General features: G+C 33.9%; 1 protein-coding gene and 1 pseudogene across 7 annotated transcripts in view; both read left to right on the top strand.

Annotated features, from left to right (window-relative positions):
• Window positions 1-19,819, top strand: part of CD36 (CD36 molecule (CD36 blood group)) — a 74,655-nt gene that overhangs the window by 36,148 nt on the left and 18,688 nt on the right. For 6 of the 7 annotated variants that reach the window (XM_017677312.3, XM_073238933.1, XM_017677314.3 and 3 more), the window contains 3 exons: window positions 1,589-1,683; window positions 2,183-2,397; window positions 12,617-12,777. In XM_017677312.3, the coding sequence (XP_017532801.1) occupies window positions 2,278-2,397; window positions 12,617-12,777 (281 nt within the window). In that variant the 5' untranslated portion in view covers window positions 1,589-1,683; window positions 2,183-2,277. The remainder of the gene's footprint in view (window positions 1-1,588; window positions 1,684-2,182; window positions 2,398-12,616; window positions 12,778-19,819) is intronic. The other variant, XM_073238934.1, reaches the window with a different exon arrangement.
• Window positions 10,432-10,527, top strand: LOC140850290 (U6 spliceosomal RNA; annotated as a pseudogene).

Below are 19,819 nucleotides of genomic sequence, written 5' to 3'. Positions count from 1 at the left end.
TATTGCTACCTTGAGTGTAACAACTGTATATATATTAGAGTTGGGGCATGGTCTGTGAAATGGGCCTTCAGTAAACTACCCTGAATCTGTTGGTTTATTCATAGCATATAGAGCCCTGCAATGATATTCCCTACTTAGCAATTACAATGGTGGTTTAAAAGATTATGTTTTGAGAAAATTTTAAGGAGCTGTACAATTATACTTTGCAACAGAAATTCTACATGATAATATCCAGACTTTATTATCAGCTTTAAATCACTCATTCCGTTGTATTATGACAATCCTGGTTGAAGCCATAGGAGGTAGCATGTTACGTGATCCCAGAAGCAGAGAGAGGCGTTTCTGCACTCACCCCTCATGCAGTTAATAAAAAGTCAACCCCATTTGCTCAGCGAGACATAGAATTCCACAGGAAAAATAAGTCACTTGTTTAGTCTTACATGTTTTCTTTTTACATTGGGGAAACATGCGACACTATTGACTATTCAAGCTTAGCCACCAGGACCTCAGGGTGAATGAGTTTGTTGCATCCTTTTTTACAGTTGAAGTATCCTAGGCATAAGGTAAAAGAAAATCACAAAAAAGAAAAAATAAAAATAAAAATTGCCCCAGAAAAATTTTGTAGTATTCATTTTTCTCCATTTTGGGGAACTGTCAATAATTTTCCTTATTTCTTACCATTAGCTATGCAAGTCACATTCTTAAAAACCTAAATGGTTTCTCAAGTGGAACTAAGTACTATTAAAATCATAAGAGTTGTCCTTCTTTTGCAACAAAGCTGTACTGGGAAAATCTGAGACCATAACAAACTACAATTTTTATTACTACAGTTACAGTAGTGACAAAATATTTTTGTGTGACTCTTTTTTGTCTATGACCTCCATTCTTCTGGCATTTATGTTTTCCTCAGCCATGGGCATTTTGAAGTTGAGTATATTTGTTCATAAGCCACATAGCATGTCCAACATCAGGCTTTATCTGTGTCAGGTCAACCCCATTTAGAAAAATGTTGTTACAACCAAAGTAGCTCAAATAAGTATGTCTTCAAATATTGTAATAAATTCTTATTAACTTGGTTATAGCAGAATCCACTCATTCTACACATCATTTTCTTCCAATGGTAATGAAATAACCACATACTATGTAAAAATACCAAAAATAAGATTGACTAGGTTAATTATATGCTGGCAAAAGCTAGTTGATTTTGACAGAATTGGCATGAATCAATTGTCTGTGATAAAATGAACAATATTGCAGCTGAATAATAAAAAAAAAGCTTTGAGACTAGTAACAAAGCAATGCCTATCATTAAAACTAGGCATGCTCTACATTACACATATTCCAATTCTTTGCACCTGCAGCTTCTCCGGAAGTCAATTATTAAGAAGGAAGTTGAAAGTAAAGTACACTTATTTAAAATATTTCAGTGTTTTCAACATTGTTTATAAGAAAACAATTCAGTTATGATTTCAGTACCCATGAAAATGAGAGTTTCTTTTAATAATGACTATTGGTGCTGTCAGAGAGTATTCTAGTACTCATTTTCTGACAGATTTTCCCAATTTATCCATGTTTTTTGTTTTAACAGAGAGCTTACAAAATGATTAGAAGAATTGATAATTTCTGAGACTCATCAGATCATCTCCTATAAAATCCATATTTTGCTGTTTATTCATGAATAAGGTATAGTAAAGAAAACATCTCTTACTATTCTTCCTAGATGGAGAAGACATCAGTCCACCCACACTCAGTTTACAGATGTAAACACCAGGCAGGGTGTGGACATTTGGGTAGAAAAGTCAGACAAAGTGTGAGGATGTATCTGAGTGTCCCAGACTGAAGGGCAGTAAATGAGGATGAAAATAAAGTAAGCATGTTCTTCCTAGATAAGATTTCAAGATGTTAGTTACCTGCAGGAAGAAAATTAGAGAGGAGAATAAATTAGAGAGGAGAATATTGAAGAAATATTTTATATGGCCATTTTTTTCTTTTCATTTTTACCAGTGGTAGGTAGTTAAAAGCACAAGTGGGGAGGACCTGACATAGAAAGTTTTGTAAAACAAAAAGAAAAGCATTTGTTTATTTATAACTGGCAAAATTATCTGTTTCAGTTGGGTGTTTTCTTTGAACTTTGATCTTTCTGAACTGTTATTTAACCTTCTGTTTTATGATCTCTTTCTAGTAATAGTCCCAGACTTCTTAAGAACCACTTTAATCAGACCTGAGAGTTTAAAGAGAGCAGGTGTTGAATCTTAATTTTTTCCCTGAACACGAAAAATGGGCTGTGATCGAAATTGTGGGCTCATTGCCGGCGCTGTCATTGGAGCAGTCTTGGCTGTGTTTGGAGGTATTCTAATGCCAGTTGGGGACATGATAATTGAGAAGACAATTAAAAAGGTAAAGTAGTCTAACAGTTATTTCTTGTCATTCTGATCTATTCTGTCTTTCTCTTTTTGCTTTGGGTGCCTTCTTTCCATTCATGGTAACCTGCAACTTTGTGTCTTCAATACAAAGGTGGTTATGAATGACAATTCTGCACAACAGAGAAAGGTTAAAAGTGGAATGTATATTTTACACAAGTGTATTGCTATCTTAGGTATAAATATCCAAATGCTAATAAAAACTACTTATAGGTATGCTGGTCAGTAGAAATAATTGCTTTTAATTATGGCTGAAGATTGTGTTGATATGCTTTTGAATGAGACATAAATAAGTGTATTTTATGAGGATACATTTAGAAAAGTAGTTGTACTTTGGTACAACTAAGAAAAGTAAAAACATGTATATGTTTTTAAAATACATATGTATGTATGTGAAGCATGTATACACATACATACAGTCTCACTTAAACATAATAGTGTTTAAAAATGAAGCAGAATCTTTGGTAAAACTGGGACTCTTCACTGCTTTCTACATATGATTGTGTTATAAATATTCCCTATTTATGATGCTTTATATTTGACTCTAAGAAAATATTTTCAGAAATGTTACATAGGACATATACATGAAACAGGTTGACTGTAGTTTTAACTAAAATTAGAGTGATTCAATAGACTGGCTTTGCACAAAAAACTAGAATTCCTCTCCCACCCTAGTTCCTTCTACTCAGCTTCACACTCACCAACTGTAATTGATAAGGGAGAGGAAGAACTCGAATAAAGAGAAGCAGATCTGCTGAAGTCCTACACCAAAGATGGCACATTCAAATGGCTTCAGGAGCTCAGAGACGGGGTTTAAAGAAAAATAGTGAATCTGCCAAGAACAAGATAAAATAAAGAACAGGGACTATTCTGAACTTGAGAGTGTGTACTCTGCCTGAAGGCATGTATGTCTATTTTTTTTTAAACATAATGCTGGTGAAATAAAACATCTGAGTGCTCGCCTTGGCTCAGCCTGGTTAAATGAAAATGGGCTAATCAGAGGGTTGATAAGTATAGCTCACAATGGAAAACAACCAAAGTCAAATCATAAAATGAATCGGACTTTACTGACTGATTCACACTGGAATCTCTGTTAGTGCCAAGACCTTTGTTTCTCTCATCCATGCATCCATGTTAGATGTCTTGCTCTTACTAGTAATATAAATAAATATCATTTTATATGACTGGAGCAGTGACTTAGTTGAAAAGTAATGTAAGTATTAATTTCACATCTAGTTAGTCATGACAAGAAGTTATTATTCTCCAGCGTTTCTTTCTTTAGCTAAAATGATTAAAGTTTTTTAGTAAAAAGAATAATCTCACTGCCCCATTATACTTTAAAAGCTAAGACAACAGAACATTCTCAAGGTAATAGTTCCTATACTTGCATGCTATATTTGCTCAGTGATGATACAGTCTTTTTTTATCTTTTCTATTAAGATTATAAATTTCATGCATTTAACTGAAAAAATATCAAAAACTGAATATAATCCCCTTTCTTGGAATTTCCAGTTTTTTAAATATTATTTTTGACCTAGTTCAATGAAGCCAATGAAGACAGGTGATGGTGAGGTAGAGTTCAGTGTGAGATGACCATTGCTCAACACCCTTCCTGCTCTATAAACTGTGCTTTCCCTTTGGGGCTTCTTTGGAGAAAGAACAGAATCAGTGTCTGTGCTAACACACAGACTATGGCTTATCTTTTGGAAAAGCCTCCAGAATAAAAAATATAATCTCCCACTGCAAAGCATTTTAAACGACATATATTCTTTTCAGAGTCATAATTGATGGTCAGTAGCTGAATATTGGTGATCTGTTTTTCTCTTTCTTCATTCAACAATATTAGTACGTAGGCCATTAGGTGGTATGTGAGATGCCATAATCTATGTTAGTTTTTTTTTTTATCTTTCAGTTTATAATAGTTCACCATGAGAAGATAAATTTTGACATGTCAAAAATTTGCTTTTTCTTAGCAACAGAGAGAGTAAAAAAAACTATCTCAACAAGTGTAAGATTTAACTGGGAAAAGCATATTTCAAAATAAATATAGAGACCTGTGAGACTAGAATCTAGAGTATATAATATGGAAAAAATAAATGCTATTTAGAAAGAGAAACTTCTCAGAGTGTTCAATAACTTCAGGAAGAAGGTGAGTCTTGAATTGCATTTTGGATCAAATTTTGACTGTCCAAAAGGGCTGCAATAAATGTGTCAAAGGACTGATTAATATCACGAAAAACAATTGTGGAACTGCAAACAAATGCTGTGAAGAGTGAAGGGAGGATATAGGGAATGTGCCAAAGATATGGGATTAACAAAAGAGATGAGAAAAACAACATAGGGTAAGATTTAGAGGTCATCAGGCAGAAGAATGTTTAATGGATGATGTGAGAGGCAATAGTAGTTGGTGTGTGTTTTCTGAAGTGTAAGATATAGCAAAACCTTCATTTAGAGATTGATAGCAAGTGGCTAGCTTTTATTTAGTGCTACTAAGAGCTTCATATATATTAATTCATTTACTCTTCACAAATATCAATGAGAAGGTACTATTATTGTACCTATTTTATAGTCACAAGACTTAAAATCAACTTGCCAACACATGTAACCAAGAGGAGAGTGGATGACACACACGCAGTCTTGTACACTATGATTCTACAGTATAAAGAGTTCAAGGAAAAACTGTTTGGACATGGACACTTCCAAGGAGAATTTCAGACTCCCTTTCAGAATGATCTCTGCGCAATCTGCATATTATATAGCAAAAGGCACTGTGGGCTGGGGTGGTGGAGAACTGGTGGGAGATGGGTGCATTGGCAGTCTGGATATGAGACTCACTTGGGAAAGAGGAGTAAAACTACAAACTGTGAGATGTCCAGTTGAGATGCTTACTTTAGGAGAATAAAAGAAGTTTTATAGGTGGTTTGATATGATCAGCAAGCAGTGTGTATTTAAAGGTCAGAGCTCAGATTCATTTGGTCATTACTATAGAGACTACAGATAAAACTAAACAGTAGATTTGCTTTCCAGAGAGTTTGAATATAGAGACAAAAAAGCAAAGAGATTACTACAGTATTTGTGCATAATTCAGAGGCAGGAGGGCAGAAACAGAAAGCAATGACTTTATGTAAAGAAATAAAAGAGTGTAACTATTTTTGAAGTGAATGGGAGGCCAGAACTCAAAGAAAGAGAAATTAAATGTTCTCAGGCAGATAAAAATTAAGTAATAGAACATGGTCACTAATGACTTTGAAAGCATGATTTTAGTAGGGCAAGGTAATATGGGGGATAAAATAAAGAAACAGAGTGTTTCCCCTTCTTGATGGTAAAATGAGGCTTACTTGTACAATCTTTTACAAGACAAAAGGGAAGAGTATGTATGGATCTAGACTCTAGAAAAAGGAGGTGCCACAAAAACTGAAATTTGAGGGACAAATGCCTTCCCAAATCCGTTAAATGATAGCTTACATTGTGTGCCTGCTACATAGCCATAGACTAACAGTCATCATCCAAATCCCTTCAATGGTCAGGGTCTGTGATACATTTAAGACAAAGCCTGAATTTGCTCTCAGATTTCCATACAGCCATTTGACCTTGTTAGTTTTAGTCACATAAAGATGTTGGAAATTTTCTTTGTTTATATAAGACTGTTTCTTTTTTCTTTACAAAACTATTTTAAAAATGAGATTGGCATATGTATCTGTTTGGCATATAGTGGGAGTCAAATCTCTGAATTATATGTATACCAGAGGGCCATGTGTCTTCAGAGCACTTGATCAATTAATGCTCAGAAGCACCTAGGTTAATGCTGTTATTTTACAAGTTATGAAAGTTTTAGTACTGGTCAGTTTTTGTTTACCATTGAAACTCATTGAAGATTACTTTCTTCATTTAATTGACTAACAGTAACCTGTGAAAATTTTATCTGTATATAAATACCACTTAAAAAAAAAGAAAGTGCTTAATTGGAAAAGATCAGAAAAGTCATCCCATATATATAAGGTATAGAGTTGGAACGCCATGATGCCTTCCAGTTCTAAAAGATGGGACCCTGACACCTGGCAATTGAAGTGGTCTAAAATAGTCCAGAAACTCTACTTCTAATATACACTTTTTTACTCTTTATTTTCAAGGGATGTTCTCTAGGGACTTCATGCTTTTTGTGGATTATAGCTGAAAACTTTCTACCAGTATTTTTGACCATGATTCCTAATAGATTTGTGTGGAGCCAGCAGTTTTATGCAATCTGCTAGATAGACTAAAAGTCAATGGCATGAGTTGCCACAAATGTGGAAACTAGCAAAGCACTTTGGCAAAAGGTCAAAGTTCTTTACCATTTACAAAAGATAATTTATCACATTGTTATTATCACTTGATAAATGCTTCGTGAATATTGTTAACAGATACTTTTAAATGTTTTAATTCCCTACAATATTAACTATAAAACACCAAGAAGGAAATTAAAGATTTTTTCCTATTGAAAGACTAATTTTTTCAAATATGCCATCATTTTTTTCTCCCATTCTTGAAAAGAATGATCTTTTAGTAGCATGTAAGAAATGCTTTCAGATAAATTGAAATAGTAATTTATTAAAATAGTACATATTTTGAATCACTAATCCATATTTTAATAATGAAATATATATAATATTTATGATATATGCCTTAATATTTCCAAGTATGATAAAATAATTTATAGAATTTTTTTGTTTAATGACAATATATGAGAACATGAAACATGAAACAACCCAAAACAAATTTTAAATTAAAAGAGCAGTGTAAAAATTAATTAAATACTACATACATTTGCATTTTAACTGCAATAATAAAATCACTTAAAAATCTTAAAAAATGTTTCAAGAAATAGCAAGTAAGCATATATAATTTTCTTCCTCCAGCCCATTTTAATATAAACATAGTTTACTTTTCATGCCAAATACAAAACCTCACATTTTAGGTTCTCACATAAATTTTTGGGAGCTAATTTCCTGGATTTCAGAAGCATATTACATCCAATCTGTTTCACCAGATTTTTATTCTGAGTTCTATTTAATGACCTGATAATCTAAAGTCATTTTTTGATTCAGCATATCTGTCACTACTATTCTAATTCATTCTCTTTCAGCATGTGTACACACATATACACACATAATACATACACAAATGAGATTTTTTTTTAACATGGGGTCCTAAACAGAACAAATTGTAGTAGTGAGTGGGGAGGATGAAAACTACATTTTCTTATTTTAAGGACGTTTTGATTTCACTGGCATGAGAATAAAGATCATTAAACAGCAGAAAAAGAAGTGTCATAGCACACTACATGAGTTACTGCCATATGACTGGCTTAGATACTAAATAAATACTATGAATAAAACAGTTAAAATGGTCTGGAGAGTAAATGATATTAGAGTTCTCCCTCTAAAGGGTAGAAAGGACTTGTATAATAATAGTAGCTAACATTTGTTCAGTACTTGCTATGTACTAACACTGTCCTAAGTATTTACATTTATTAATATATGTAATTATGAGAATAATTCAACTTATTTTCAAACCATATTCAACTTATTTTGACTTTCCAAAATACTAATTTCATATGGTTCAACCTAATGTTATTATCATTTCTATATTACGGATGAGGAAACTAAGGTTCAAAGAAATTAAATGACCAGCTGCAGTGTAAATGGTTAGCAACTGACCAAACTGGGAATCTAACTCACAGCATCTAGTTTCATTCCTATAACTTTCTTTTAGGGTTTGAGGGAAGAAGCCACTATACTTAGTCAGGGTGGGGGTAGGGAAAGGGAATCTAACTCATAGCTTAAAATCTGCTGTACGTGATTCTGTGTCTTAGTTCTTTATGGGATCCTTGAATATTTTCTCCATTTGCACTCTGTACTCCACACATAGGAAGATTTCAAGACCATTTTAATAATTACATTAAATTTGCCAGTCATGGTGATGAGTACTGTTTTCCTCAAACAGTAATAATCAAGTGAGCCTGTGACTACATAGAAGATATTACTGTTCTAAACATTTACTTTCAAATTAATGTAATGAAATAACAGTTTCAAGGTAAATGGCTTTCAACCCAGCTAGAGACCATGCAGTGTGAGAGTTATCAGTTGTAATCCAATCATTACTCAGACTGGATACTCTGTATGAAGTCAGAGTCAGATACTAAGGTACACATCAGTGAAGTGAGAGGATCTTAAATCATATTACTTTTTCTGTGCACATAAATATCAGTTTTATACTTCAAATTTGACATATTTTCAAAATAGGCTAGATAGACCAAATCCAACTTAAAGCAACAATATGGATGGACCTAGAAGGCATTATGCTCAGTGAAATAAGACAGAGAAAGACAAATATCATGATTTCACTTACATGTGGATCCTAAAAAGCAAATGAACAAACAAAACAAAAATAGACTCACAAACACAGAGAACAGACTGGTGTTTGCCATAGGGGAGGGGGATGAGGAGACGGGTGAAATAGGTGAAGTGGGGGGAAATCAGTGAGAATATATGATATCTTACTCTGGGTGATGGTTATGTGATTGTTTACACATGTCAAAATGCATTGAGCTGTACACTAAGTGTGCATTTTATTGTATGTACTTCAATTAAAAAAAGATGTAGATTGTGCAAAAAAAATGAGTTTTAAATTCAAAAAGGACACGAAATATTTTGCTCCTAAAATTAGAGGAACTTGTGACGTATTAGAGGAACTTGGTACTCAAAGAGTAGTTATATTATTTTCTAGTACATATAATAGTGTTAGAATCAGAAGAAATGCACTCCTATTTTGACTGTTTCAATATTTTCTTCTTTGTCTCTGAAAAGATCATGGTGGTACAGCAACTAGATAAGACTGGAGTGAAAAGACCTAATTTCTCCATTATCTGCTACTAAATTGTCAAATAACATTGAATCAGACACCTCTTTTCCCTAGGACCTATTTTTACCTCTGAAAAAATAGGTGGTGTTGATGACCTAATTCTGTGGATTTCAACTCTTTGTATATAAACTTTCCCATTTTTAAAAATACCTCCAGATCAAAGATGACTGGTTAGCCAGAGACGGGTAAGATTCCTCAAGGGAGGAACAACCTAAGACAGGCACAGTCGCAGGGGGGCCATCAGGTGAGAATTTGGGGATCAACAGAGGTGAGGCTCAGAACCTCACCCCCCCTGCTTTGAGAGAAACCTTCTGCATCCGTGGATGTCTTGCTGCCCTTGTCTAGCCTGGATTAATACTTAGTCCATAGGCACACACCTGATCATCTGATCATCTACATTTGCCTTCTTACAGCACTAAACTATGTTTTCTACCTTTATCTTGCATCTACCTACCACTTCAGCATTTTATTAAAAATAAAAATAATAATAATAATAGGAGAAATGTGGGATCAACATATAAATCAAGTACAAAAATCAAATGAATATTCATATTTGACCTGATGGTTTATAGGTCATATTGCATGATCAAAACCGAAAGTTTCTGTGATGACTGCCCTTGTACTGTTCACCATGTAAGAATTTATTCACTCTGTAAGAATTCGTTCACCATGTAAGAACTTGTTCGTTATGCTTCAGAAGATTGGAGACTGACGAGAATTAGGCTTGAGATGGATTAATGATTGTACATTGAGCATTGACCCCCCTATACTGAATTTTATTGTTGTTAACAACCATTTGATCAATAAATATGAGAGATGCCCTCTCAAAAAAAAAAAAAAAAAAAAAAAAAAAAAAATTAAAAGAATAGGCCAATTATATGAGTAAATGTAGTAACCACATTGTTTTTTCATGTGAAACCTTCGTAAGAGTGTGTATCAATAATACCTTAATTTTAAAAAGTAGGAAAAAATAATTTTTAAAATAAGAACAGGGATAAAAAACAACCTGCAGGTGATATTACTGTCCACATAAAAGACCCAAAAAAACCCTGCAAATTTTAAATATAAGACTTTAGTAAAATAGCCAGACATAAAAGCAGTATTCAAAAATGTAACTTTTGTGCTACACCATAAAATTGGAATGTTACAATGAATAGTATGACCCCTGAACAAAGATACACAAATTTGTGAACTGTACCTTGTTTTTATTTTTGCAACACTTCTGTACATCTAAAATTATCTTGAAATAAAAAATTGAAAAAATAGAAAAAAAAAAAAAAATACCTCCAGATCAATAAATAAGGCAAAGTGATTCATGGCCTTTAGAAGTAAGGCATGATACACTTAACAATGTCTTTTGATATCAGAGGCGCAAGTATTAGGGTTAAGGAGGTTTTCAATGCTGCCAATTATAGTCTATCACAGTCCTTTTTCAATTTGATAACATTTATTGAGTTCCTTTCATTAAGATTGGATAAAATATGTGCCTTATACATGATAATTGACATTGCGTTAGTTCTTAAGATTCTTAATAGTGCCAGAGTAATAATTTGCATGTTTATGTGTTTTCCCTCATTAAGCCTCTTGAAATGGGTAAATTAATACCTTTCAGCTTCTGTGTAGATTTCATCTTCAATACCCTCATCCAACACCTTTACATTTAGAAAAATAACCACAATACCTTCATCTATAGGTAACTTTGTCTTAAGATTTGGCTTGTTAATATGGAAATTAAGACTTTGGGAACAAATAAGTTTTTCAAGGTCAACTGGTTGTCAAAATAATAGGTTCTAACCTCACTTCAGCAGCTCCAGTGTTCCCAGTGTAAATGCATTGCAACAGCATAGGGTTTTGTAATAGCATTTTAGTGTGGTGTCCTGTTCTTCTCTAAGGAATTTCCTTATTTTCTACATTGAGCAATAAATAGAGTATTCTGCAGATATGAAATTTAATTTGACTTCTACCAACTAAGTGCAGAGGTGACAGAAGAAAAATAAAGACAATAATGGCATGGTGTAAAAGAGGACTAGTCTAAGGGTTGGAGACTAGAATTCTCATCATGATTCTACCACTATCTGGGGTCCCTTGGGCCAGCTACGTGGTTTCTCAGAGCCACAGCCTGTGCTACTAGAAAATGTCATAATGTTCAGTGTACTTTCCTGATCCATCATTCCATGAATTGACATTTCCGGGTGAAGGAAACAAATAGGTCAGATTGTTCCTGCATTCATGGGTCTCTTAGGCTCATTTTCTTTGAAACACTTTCCTTCCTCTTCCTCTAGCACAAAATTGGAGCTTTCCATTCTGGGCATTCTTCCCAAGGTTCTTAATTGGAAATACCACCTGCTACAAAATCACCTTTGTTTGCTCTAGTTACTCGAGCTTCCTAGACTTTCAGCTCAGATAGTGAAAACCACAGAAGGAAGCAAGAGCATCTATGATCACTCCCTCACTTTACGGATAATAAATTGACCCTGAGGTGTTCGGGGACTTTCCATTCAGTCCCACAGCTCATAAAATGAGGGAACAGATTTCTAACACAGGGTTTTTTAATTCTCTCATTTCACTACAAGGGCCATCAATGACTTTTAATGGACTCCAAAAAGCAAGAGTAGAACAACTTCCTTATCTCATCCTCTTATTTAAAAAGTAGTAACCCCAATAATAATGAATTAGACTGGTGGTAAATTTTGGAAACATGCACCATTGGGTTACTGCAAATATCTAGGGAAGCCACATTGAGCAGAATTTTGAAAAGGAGAAGTCAAAAATTTCTGTTTTTCATCCAGAAGCTTGTTTTTCTTTATTTAATAAATGTTCAGTGGTGATCTCTTTACACATTCAACTTTTAGAAAAAAGTAAAAGCTTCCAATGCCACTACATTTTTCTCTGTTTTTCTGTTTTTCCTAGTGAATCCAGCTCACTGAGGGCAGAAGTCAATGTTCAACCTGTTGGAACTTTTTGGAACAGCTTTAATAAAATTTGCTTAATAAATTGTGCTACCAACTATTGAAATATTGCAATAGTGTTTCTCTAAAGCTTGCCAATGGCTTGCCTTAAAATAAACAGACATGTCTGCAGTATTTAATTGATTCTATCTGCAAAAGGTTAACTAGAAGAGCTTGCTATAATACTTTATTGAAAATATTTCTGTTGCAAGTATTTGACAAGGTTGCAAAGGTTCTCATGAACAAGGTACTTGAACTTGGTCCTTTTGTTGGCTAACTAAGCTTATAAACTCCCAGAAGTGCCCATATTTACTACAAAAAAATAACACCCACTTTTCTTTTTCATAGGAAGTTGTCCTTGAAGAAGGTACAATTGCTTTTCAAAACTGGGTTAAAACAGGCTCAGATGTTTACAGACAGTTTTGGATCTTTGATGTGCAAAATCCACAGGAAGTGATGGTAAACAGCAGCAACATCAGGGTTAAGCAACGAGGTCCTTACACATACAGGTATGTGAATCCCCCAAAATAAGTGGCACTCTTTCCTTTACCATGTTTTTCTGAAAAGATTTCCACTTGACAGTGCCATTGTACTAAAATGTATTTACATTTTTCTTGCCAATAATATACACTGAAATATTTTGTTCCTATCTATATAGAATCCTCACCTAAGCATTTAGCAATTATAAGAAATACAGATTTTATTATGAATTTACCAGCCTCAAATAACTGCCCTACATTTAAGAAGTTACAGGTGTCATGACACTTGCAGCATAATTCTCAAAAAAACTGAAATGTGCATGCTGAATGGAAAAAACATTTATCAGAATTTTAAAAACCAGAGTATTTTAAATCCTAAAAATTGAATGTACACATTAGATCAGTGGTTCTCAAAGTGTGGTTTCTGACCAGAAGCATTAGAATCATCTGAGAACTTGGTTGAAATGCAGTTCTCAGTCCTCACTCCATACCAGATGAATCAGAGACTCTTGGGTTGGAGCCCAGAAATGCATTTTATAAATGGATGATTCTGATACAGACTAAATTTTGATAACCATGGCATTATATTGATTTTACATAACTACAGTACCTGCTAAAGGATTTCTATTCAAATTAATTTTTAGGTCATATGGGTTTTTATATTTATTTAGTAGTTTCATACTCATATTTTTTCCAGTACTGAGACTGAATATTCTATACCTTTATCTTATGCACCCTAATAGTTTAACAACCTTTTGAATAGAATCTCAGACTGCTAGAACATGAGGGAAATGATTAGCTAGAACTTTGCACTTTATAAATTAAAAACACTGAGAGCAACAGCTGTTATGCAATTTGTCCATGTTCCCACAGATCTGGTAACTGCTAGATTTTCATATACATTTTCTCCTGTTTAAATTATAGACAGTGTCTTGTCCAACTATCAGTGTAAGAAAAGGGAAGATTGAGGTGCTGAAAATATTAACTTTAACCACAGATTAGAAATATATTTGTGATACTCATATGGGAACACAGTTAAGTCCTGCATCATTTGTTATACAAGTGTGTGATTTTTTTCCTCAAGGATAATTATAACTAGTTATAAACCATAGTCAACTCCTATCACAAAATTTCATGTTCATAATGATTTCTTGTAATTCTTAGTTATCTGTTTTAGATAGTCTGTGATTATAGAATTGATTTCCTCTCCATGCATTAGTGTTTCTAGATTGACAGTTTACACTCAAAATACAATGAATTAACCGTAGTTATAAGGAGAGTGTCTGCTGCCGTAGCACATGATATACAAACTGCAGAGGGCCTTGGGTGTCTGTTCTTTTCTAGAAATTATCCTCAAGCCTCCTGTCTCTCCGCACGTCTATGACTATTCACAACTGAGAAAGAAGACTTGGTTTTCATTGATATTCCCCAAAAAAACAGTTATGTCATTAAAAGTCTATGAATATTTTGTTTGAAAAAAAGAAAGCTGTAGCCATGATGTGTGAAAATCTAGAATTGACATGTGGCCTAATGAGAATCTAAGCATAATTGTTTAAAAAATCATAACTTGAGTGAACTGAATACATATGAGGAAAGAGAATAATAATTGTTAGCGCTTGGGAACTCATGTTTTCTGTTATTTTTTTTGTTTGTTTAGTGGGTTGTATTTTTTTACTTTGGAGGATATTGGAATATAGGGAAACAAACATAGTACTGAATCTAGTTCTCATCCTCCTCTGATATATGACGGCTAATATAAATGTATTCTTAAAGGCTTTAATCTATCTCTCTAAGGGATAAAAAGGGGCAAGTTAGATATACTTAATTTACTTGGAGAGGCAGTGAGGGGAGGGTTGGAGAACGGAAGTTGCATTTATAGCTAAAGTTTATAGACAATAAACTCCTATTTATATAATAATGTTAAAGGAATTGTAATCAACTGGGAGTTATCTTGTTTCATAATGTCACTAAACTGGAGTCATTACAGCTGCTAAGATGCTTTAACTAATGGGAAAACTAATTACTTTCAGAAAAAGCTCATAGTTCATAGTTTGAAAGTCTCCCTTGTTTGGAGGTGAAACTGCCTCCCAATAGATTAGATCCTAAATTCAGTTGAAATTGGAAGTGTAGAAGAATGTCCTTCCTCCAGAAGAATCACAGGCTATTTGATGGCAGCTAAAGTGAGTTCACTGAAACTTTGATCAACAAGGTATGACATGGATCAATGCATGAAGTTGCCCGGATTGAAATATTAATTTTATATATATATATATATATATATATATATATATATATATATATTAATTTATATATATATATATAATGTATATTTATATACAGCAGTCTACCCCATTTCTATGTACTTGGTAATTCCTTTAGAATATTCTTAAAATCAAAGTAAATCCTTTTTATTTTAAGGTACTTAAGTAGCTGTGGCAGGAGTATTAAGAAAGCAAGCATGCCTGGGCAAAACCTAAGGCACTTTCCTCACTTTAACCTAATTAACCCGCATATTCCAAGACCTGTACACATTAGATTTTTAAACAAAAAGTTGAGTGATTATGAAATCACTCGTTGGGGAGCACATTCTGAACAGAGGCCTCAGCAGTCAGAAGATGGCCCCACCCACAATGAATCCCAGCAGAAGTGCTTCACATCACACAGGAAGACAGAGGTGAGCTGTGGGGATCAGCCACTGCTGGCAGACAGGCAGAAAGGCGACCCCACCAACAGCCCACCAACAGTAATTGCAGCTCAGCTGCAAAACAGAACCATACGCTGCTGAGCAAAGAGTCTTGAGCTTCTGGGCACCACAGGATGGCCACCTCATAAAGGCATTACTTTCAAGACCAGGAGGCATAAGCATAGCTAATCACCTAATACAAAGGAAGAAACAAACCCAGACAAAATGAGAAGGTGGAGGAATATGTTCCAAACAAAAAAACAAGATAAAACACTAGAAAAATGGGCTAAATGAAGTAGAAATGAGCAATCTTCCTGATAAAGAATTCAAAGTAACAGTCATAAAGATGCTCACTGAACTGGGGGAAAGAATAAATTGCTGATCTCAGTGAGAACATCAACAAAGAGACAGAAAACATGAAAAAGAGCCACTCAGAGCTAAAGAATACAAGAAATGAAAAATATAATATAGGGAATGAATAGCAAACTGCTAGAAGCAGAGGAAAGACTCAGTGTGATGGAAAATAGAAATCAGTAGAGTAACTAAACTGAGGAACAGAGAGAATAAAGAAAATTACTAAAAACAAGAATTGCAATAAATGATCTAAACTTACAAATAAAGGAATTAGAAAAGGAAAAAACAAACAAAGCCCAAAGTTAGTAAAAGGAGGGACATAATAAAATCAGAGCTGTGTAACAACTCCAAATGAAACAGTATTCACATAATAGGGGTCCCATAGGAGGAGAGAGAAAGGAGCAGAATGTATCTTTAAATAAATAATAGCTGAAAAGTTCTCCAATCTGGGTATGGAAATAGATATCCAGGGCTTACAAGTGCACAGAGCCCCTTACAAGATGACCCCCAGGAAGACAACAGCAAGACATATAATAATTGAAATGACAAAGATTAAGGATAAAGAGAGGGTACTGAAAACAGAGAGAGGCAGACAGTTACCTATAAAAGAAATGCCATAAGGCAATACTGCAGATTTTGCAGCCAAAATTTTCCAGCCAGAAGGGAATGGTATAAATATTCAAGTATTAAAAGGAAATAGCCTACAAGCAAGAATTCTCTACCCAGTGAGGTTATCTTCAGAATTGAAGGAGAGATTAAAAAGTTCCCAGATAAATGAAGGTTAAAAGAATTCACCACCACTAAACTGGCCTCATAGGATATGTTGAAGGGTCTTCTTTATGTGGAATGTTCTTAAGTCTAAATATTTTTCATCAGTGAAAATAAACCTACAATAAAGGTAATAGACCAATTACTTACAAAGCAAATATCAAGTTCAAAAAACAAAAGTAGTAAAATCAGCTATATGCAAAATTAGTCAAGAGATACACAATCGATGTATATTATGACATCTTACACATCAAAGTGTGGAGGAGGAAAAAGAATAAAAAATTAGTACTTCGAGAATGTGTTCAAAATTGATCAACCATCAACTTAATACAGACTGTTATATATTTAGGGAACTATGAACCTTGTAACCACAAACATAAATAGATACACTAAACGTTTTTTAAAAGGAATCCAAACATAACACTTAAGAAAACCATCAAATGACAAGAGAAGAATGTAAGAGAGGAAGAAAGGAACAGAGAGGAACTACAAAAAGAATCAGAGAACAATGAATGAAATGGCAAGAAGTCCATACCTATCAATAATTACCTTAAATGTAAATGGACTGAATTCACCAATCAAAAGACACAGGGTGGGAGAATGGATAAAGAAACCAGATCCATCTGTATGCTGCTTACAAGAGACTCAGAACTAAAGACATACACAGACAAAGTGAAGGGATGGAAAAAGATATTTCATGCAAATAAAAGAGAAAAAAGCAGGAGTAGCAGTACTTTTATCAGACAAACTAAACTTCAAAACAAAATAATAAGAGACAAAGAACATTACATAATGATAAAGGGATCAGTCCAACAAGAGGATATAGCAGTTGTAAATATTGATACACCCAACATACAAGCACCTGAATAAATAAAACAAATACTAAGAGACCTAAAGGGAGAAATATACAAAAACACAATCACATTAGAGGATTTTAACACCCCACTTACATCAGTGACAGGTTTTCCAGACAGAAAATAAATAAGGCAACAGAGGCAGCAGGATACAAGTGCACAAGGAATGTTCTCCAAAATAGACCACATATTAGGACACAGAGAACCTCAATAGATTAAAAAAGATTGAATTATATCAAGCATCTTCTCAGATCACAATGGTATGAAACTAGAAATCAATTACATGAAGAAAACAAACAAACACTTGGAGGCTAAAAAATCATGCTTCTAGATAATCAATGGATCAATGCACAAATCAGAGAGGAAATTAAACAATACATGGAGACAAATAGAAACACAACAGTTCAAAATATTTGTGATGGAGCAAAAGCAGTTCTAAGAGGGAAGTACATAGTAGTACAGGCCTACCCCGAGAAACAAGAACAATTGCAATAAATGATCTATACTCACAAATAAAGGAATTAGAAAAGGAAAAAACAAACAAAGCCCAAAGTTAGTAAAAGGAGGGACATAATAAAATCAGAGCAGAAATAGAGAATAAGAAAACCACAGGGAAAAAAAAATGAAAACAAGAATTTGTTCTTCAAACAAATAAGCAAAATAGACAAATCCCTAGCCAGACTTATCAAGAAAAAAAGAAAACACAAATAAACAACCAGCAATGAAAAAGAAGTTACAACTGACACCATGGAAATACAAATTATAAGATAATAATATGAAAAATTATATGCAATAAATTGGACAACCGAGAAGAAATGGACATATTCCTAGAAATGTACAATCTCCCAACATTGATGCAGGAAGAAACAAATTATAAACAGACCAATTACTAGTAACAAAATTGAGTTGGTAACTAAAAAACTCCCAACAAGTTCAGGACCAGATGTCATCACAGGTGAATTCTGCCAAACATTTACAGAAGAGCTAATAAACATCCTTCTTAAAGTATTCCAAAAAGTAGAAGAGGAGGAAATACTTGCAAACTCATTCTATGAGGCCAGCATCACTCTAATCCCAAAACCAGACAAAGACTCAAATCCCAATAACAGATTAATAACCCTGATGAAAAAAGATGCAGAAATCTTCAGCAAAATTAATAGCAAATAAAATTCAAATATACATCAAAAGGATCATCCATCATTCCAGGGATGCAAGGATGGTACAATATTCATGAATCAATCAGTGTGATATATCACATAAACAAAAGGATAAAAACAACATGATCATCTCAATAGATGCTGAAAATTTGACAAAATTCAACATTCATGATAAAAACTCTCAACAAAATGAGTATAGAGGGTATGCACCTCAACATGATAAAAGCCATATATAACAAAGCCACAACTAACATCATACTTAATGGTGAAAAGCTGAAAGCTTTTCATCTAAGTTCAGGAATGTACACTGAACTGAAGATGAGGGTGCACACTCTCTGTGCTTTTATTCAGTATAGTACTGGAAGTCCTAGATATGGCAGCCAGACAAGAAAAGTAGATAAAAGGCATCCAAATTGGAAGAAATAAAATTGTCACTATTTGCAGATGATACGACATTATATAGAGAAGACCTAAAAGACTCCAAAAAACTATTAGAACTAATAACTGGATTCAGCAAAGTCACAGGACACAAAATCAATATACTCTTCTGTACAGCAAAGGAAACCATCAACAAAACAAAAAGGCAACCTACAATATGGGAGAATATACTCATAAATGATTTATTTGATAAGGGGTTAACATCCAAAATATATAAGGAACTCATATGACTCAACACCCAAAAAAAACCAAGTAATCTTATTAAAAAATGGGCAGGGGACCTGAATAGACATTTTTTCCAAAGAAGACATACAGGTGGCCAAAAGGCACATGAAAAGATGCTCCATATAGCTAATCATTGGGGAAATGCAAATCAAAACCGCAATAAGGTATCACTGCACACCAGTCAGAATGGCCACTACTCAAGACAAGAAACCACAAGTGTTGGCAAGGATGTGGGGAAAAGGGAACCCTCCTACACTGTTGGTAATATACATTTTTGCAACAAGGATGGAAAAGTACGGAGTTTCCTCAAAAAACTAAAAATAGGAATAACATATGACCCAGTAATTCCACTTGCAGGAATTTATCCAACTCTGATTGGAAAAGACAGATGCACCCCTGTTTATGGCTGCATTATGTACAATAGCCAAGATATAGATGCAACCACATTGTCCACCAATAGATGCATGTATAAAGAAGATGTGGCACATATACACAATATTATTCATCCATAAAGAAAAAAGAAATCCTGCTATTTGTGACAATATGGATGGACCTGGAGGGTATTATGCTAAGTGAGATAAGCCAGGGAGTGA

This window comes from Manis javanica, chromosome 6 (assembly GCF_040802235.1).
Source record: "Manis javanica isolate MJ-LG chromosome 6, MJ_LKY, whole genome shotgun sequence".
In the NCBI taxonomy this organism is placed as follows: Eukaryota; Metazoa; Chordata; class Mammalia; order Pholidota; family Manidae; genus Manis; species Manis javanica.
This window is presented reverse-complemented; position numbering and strand designations above follow the sequence as displayed.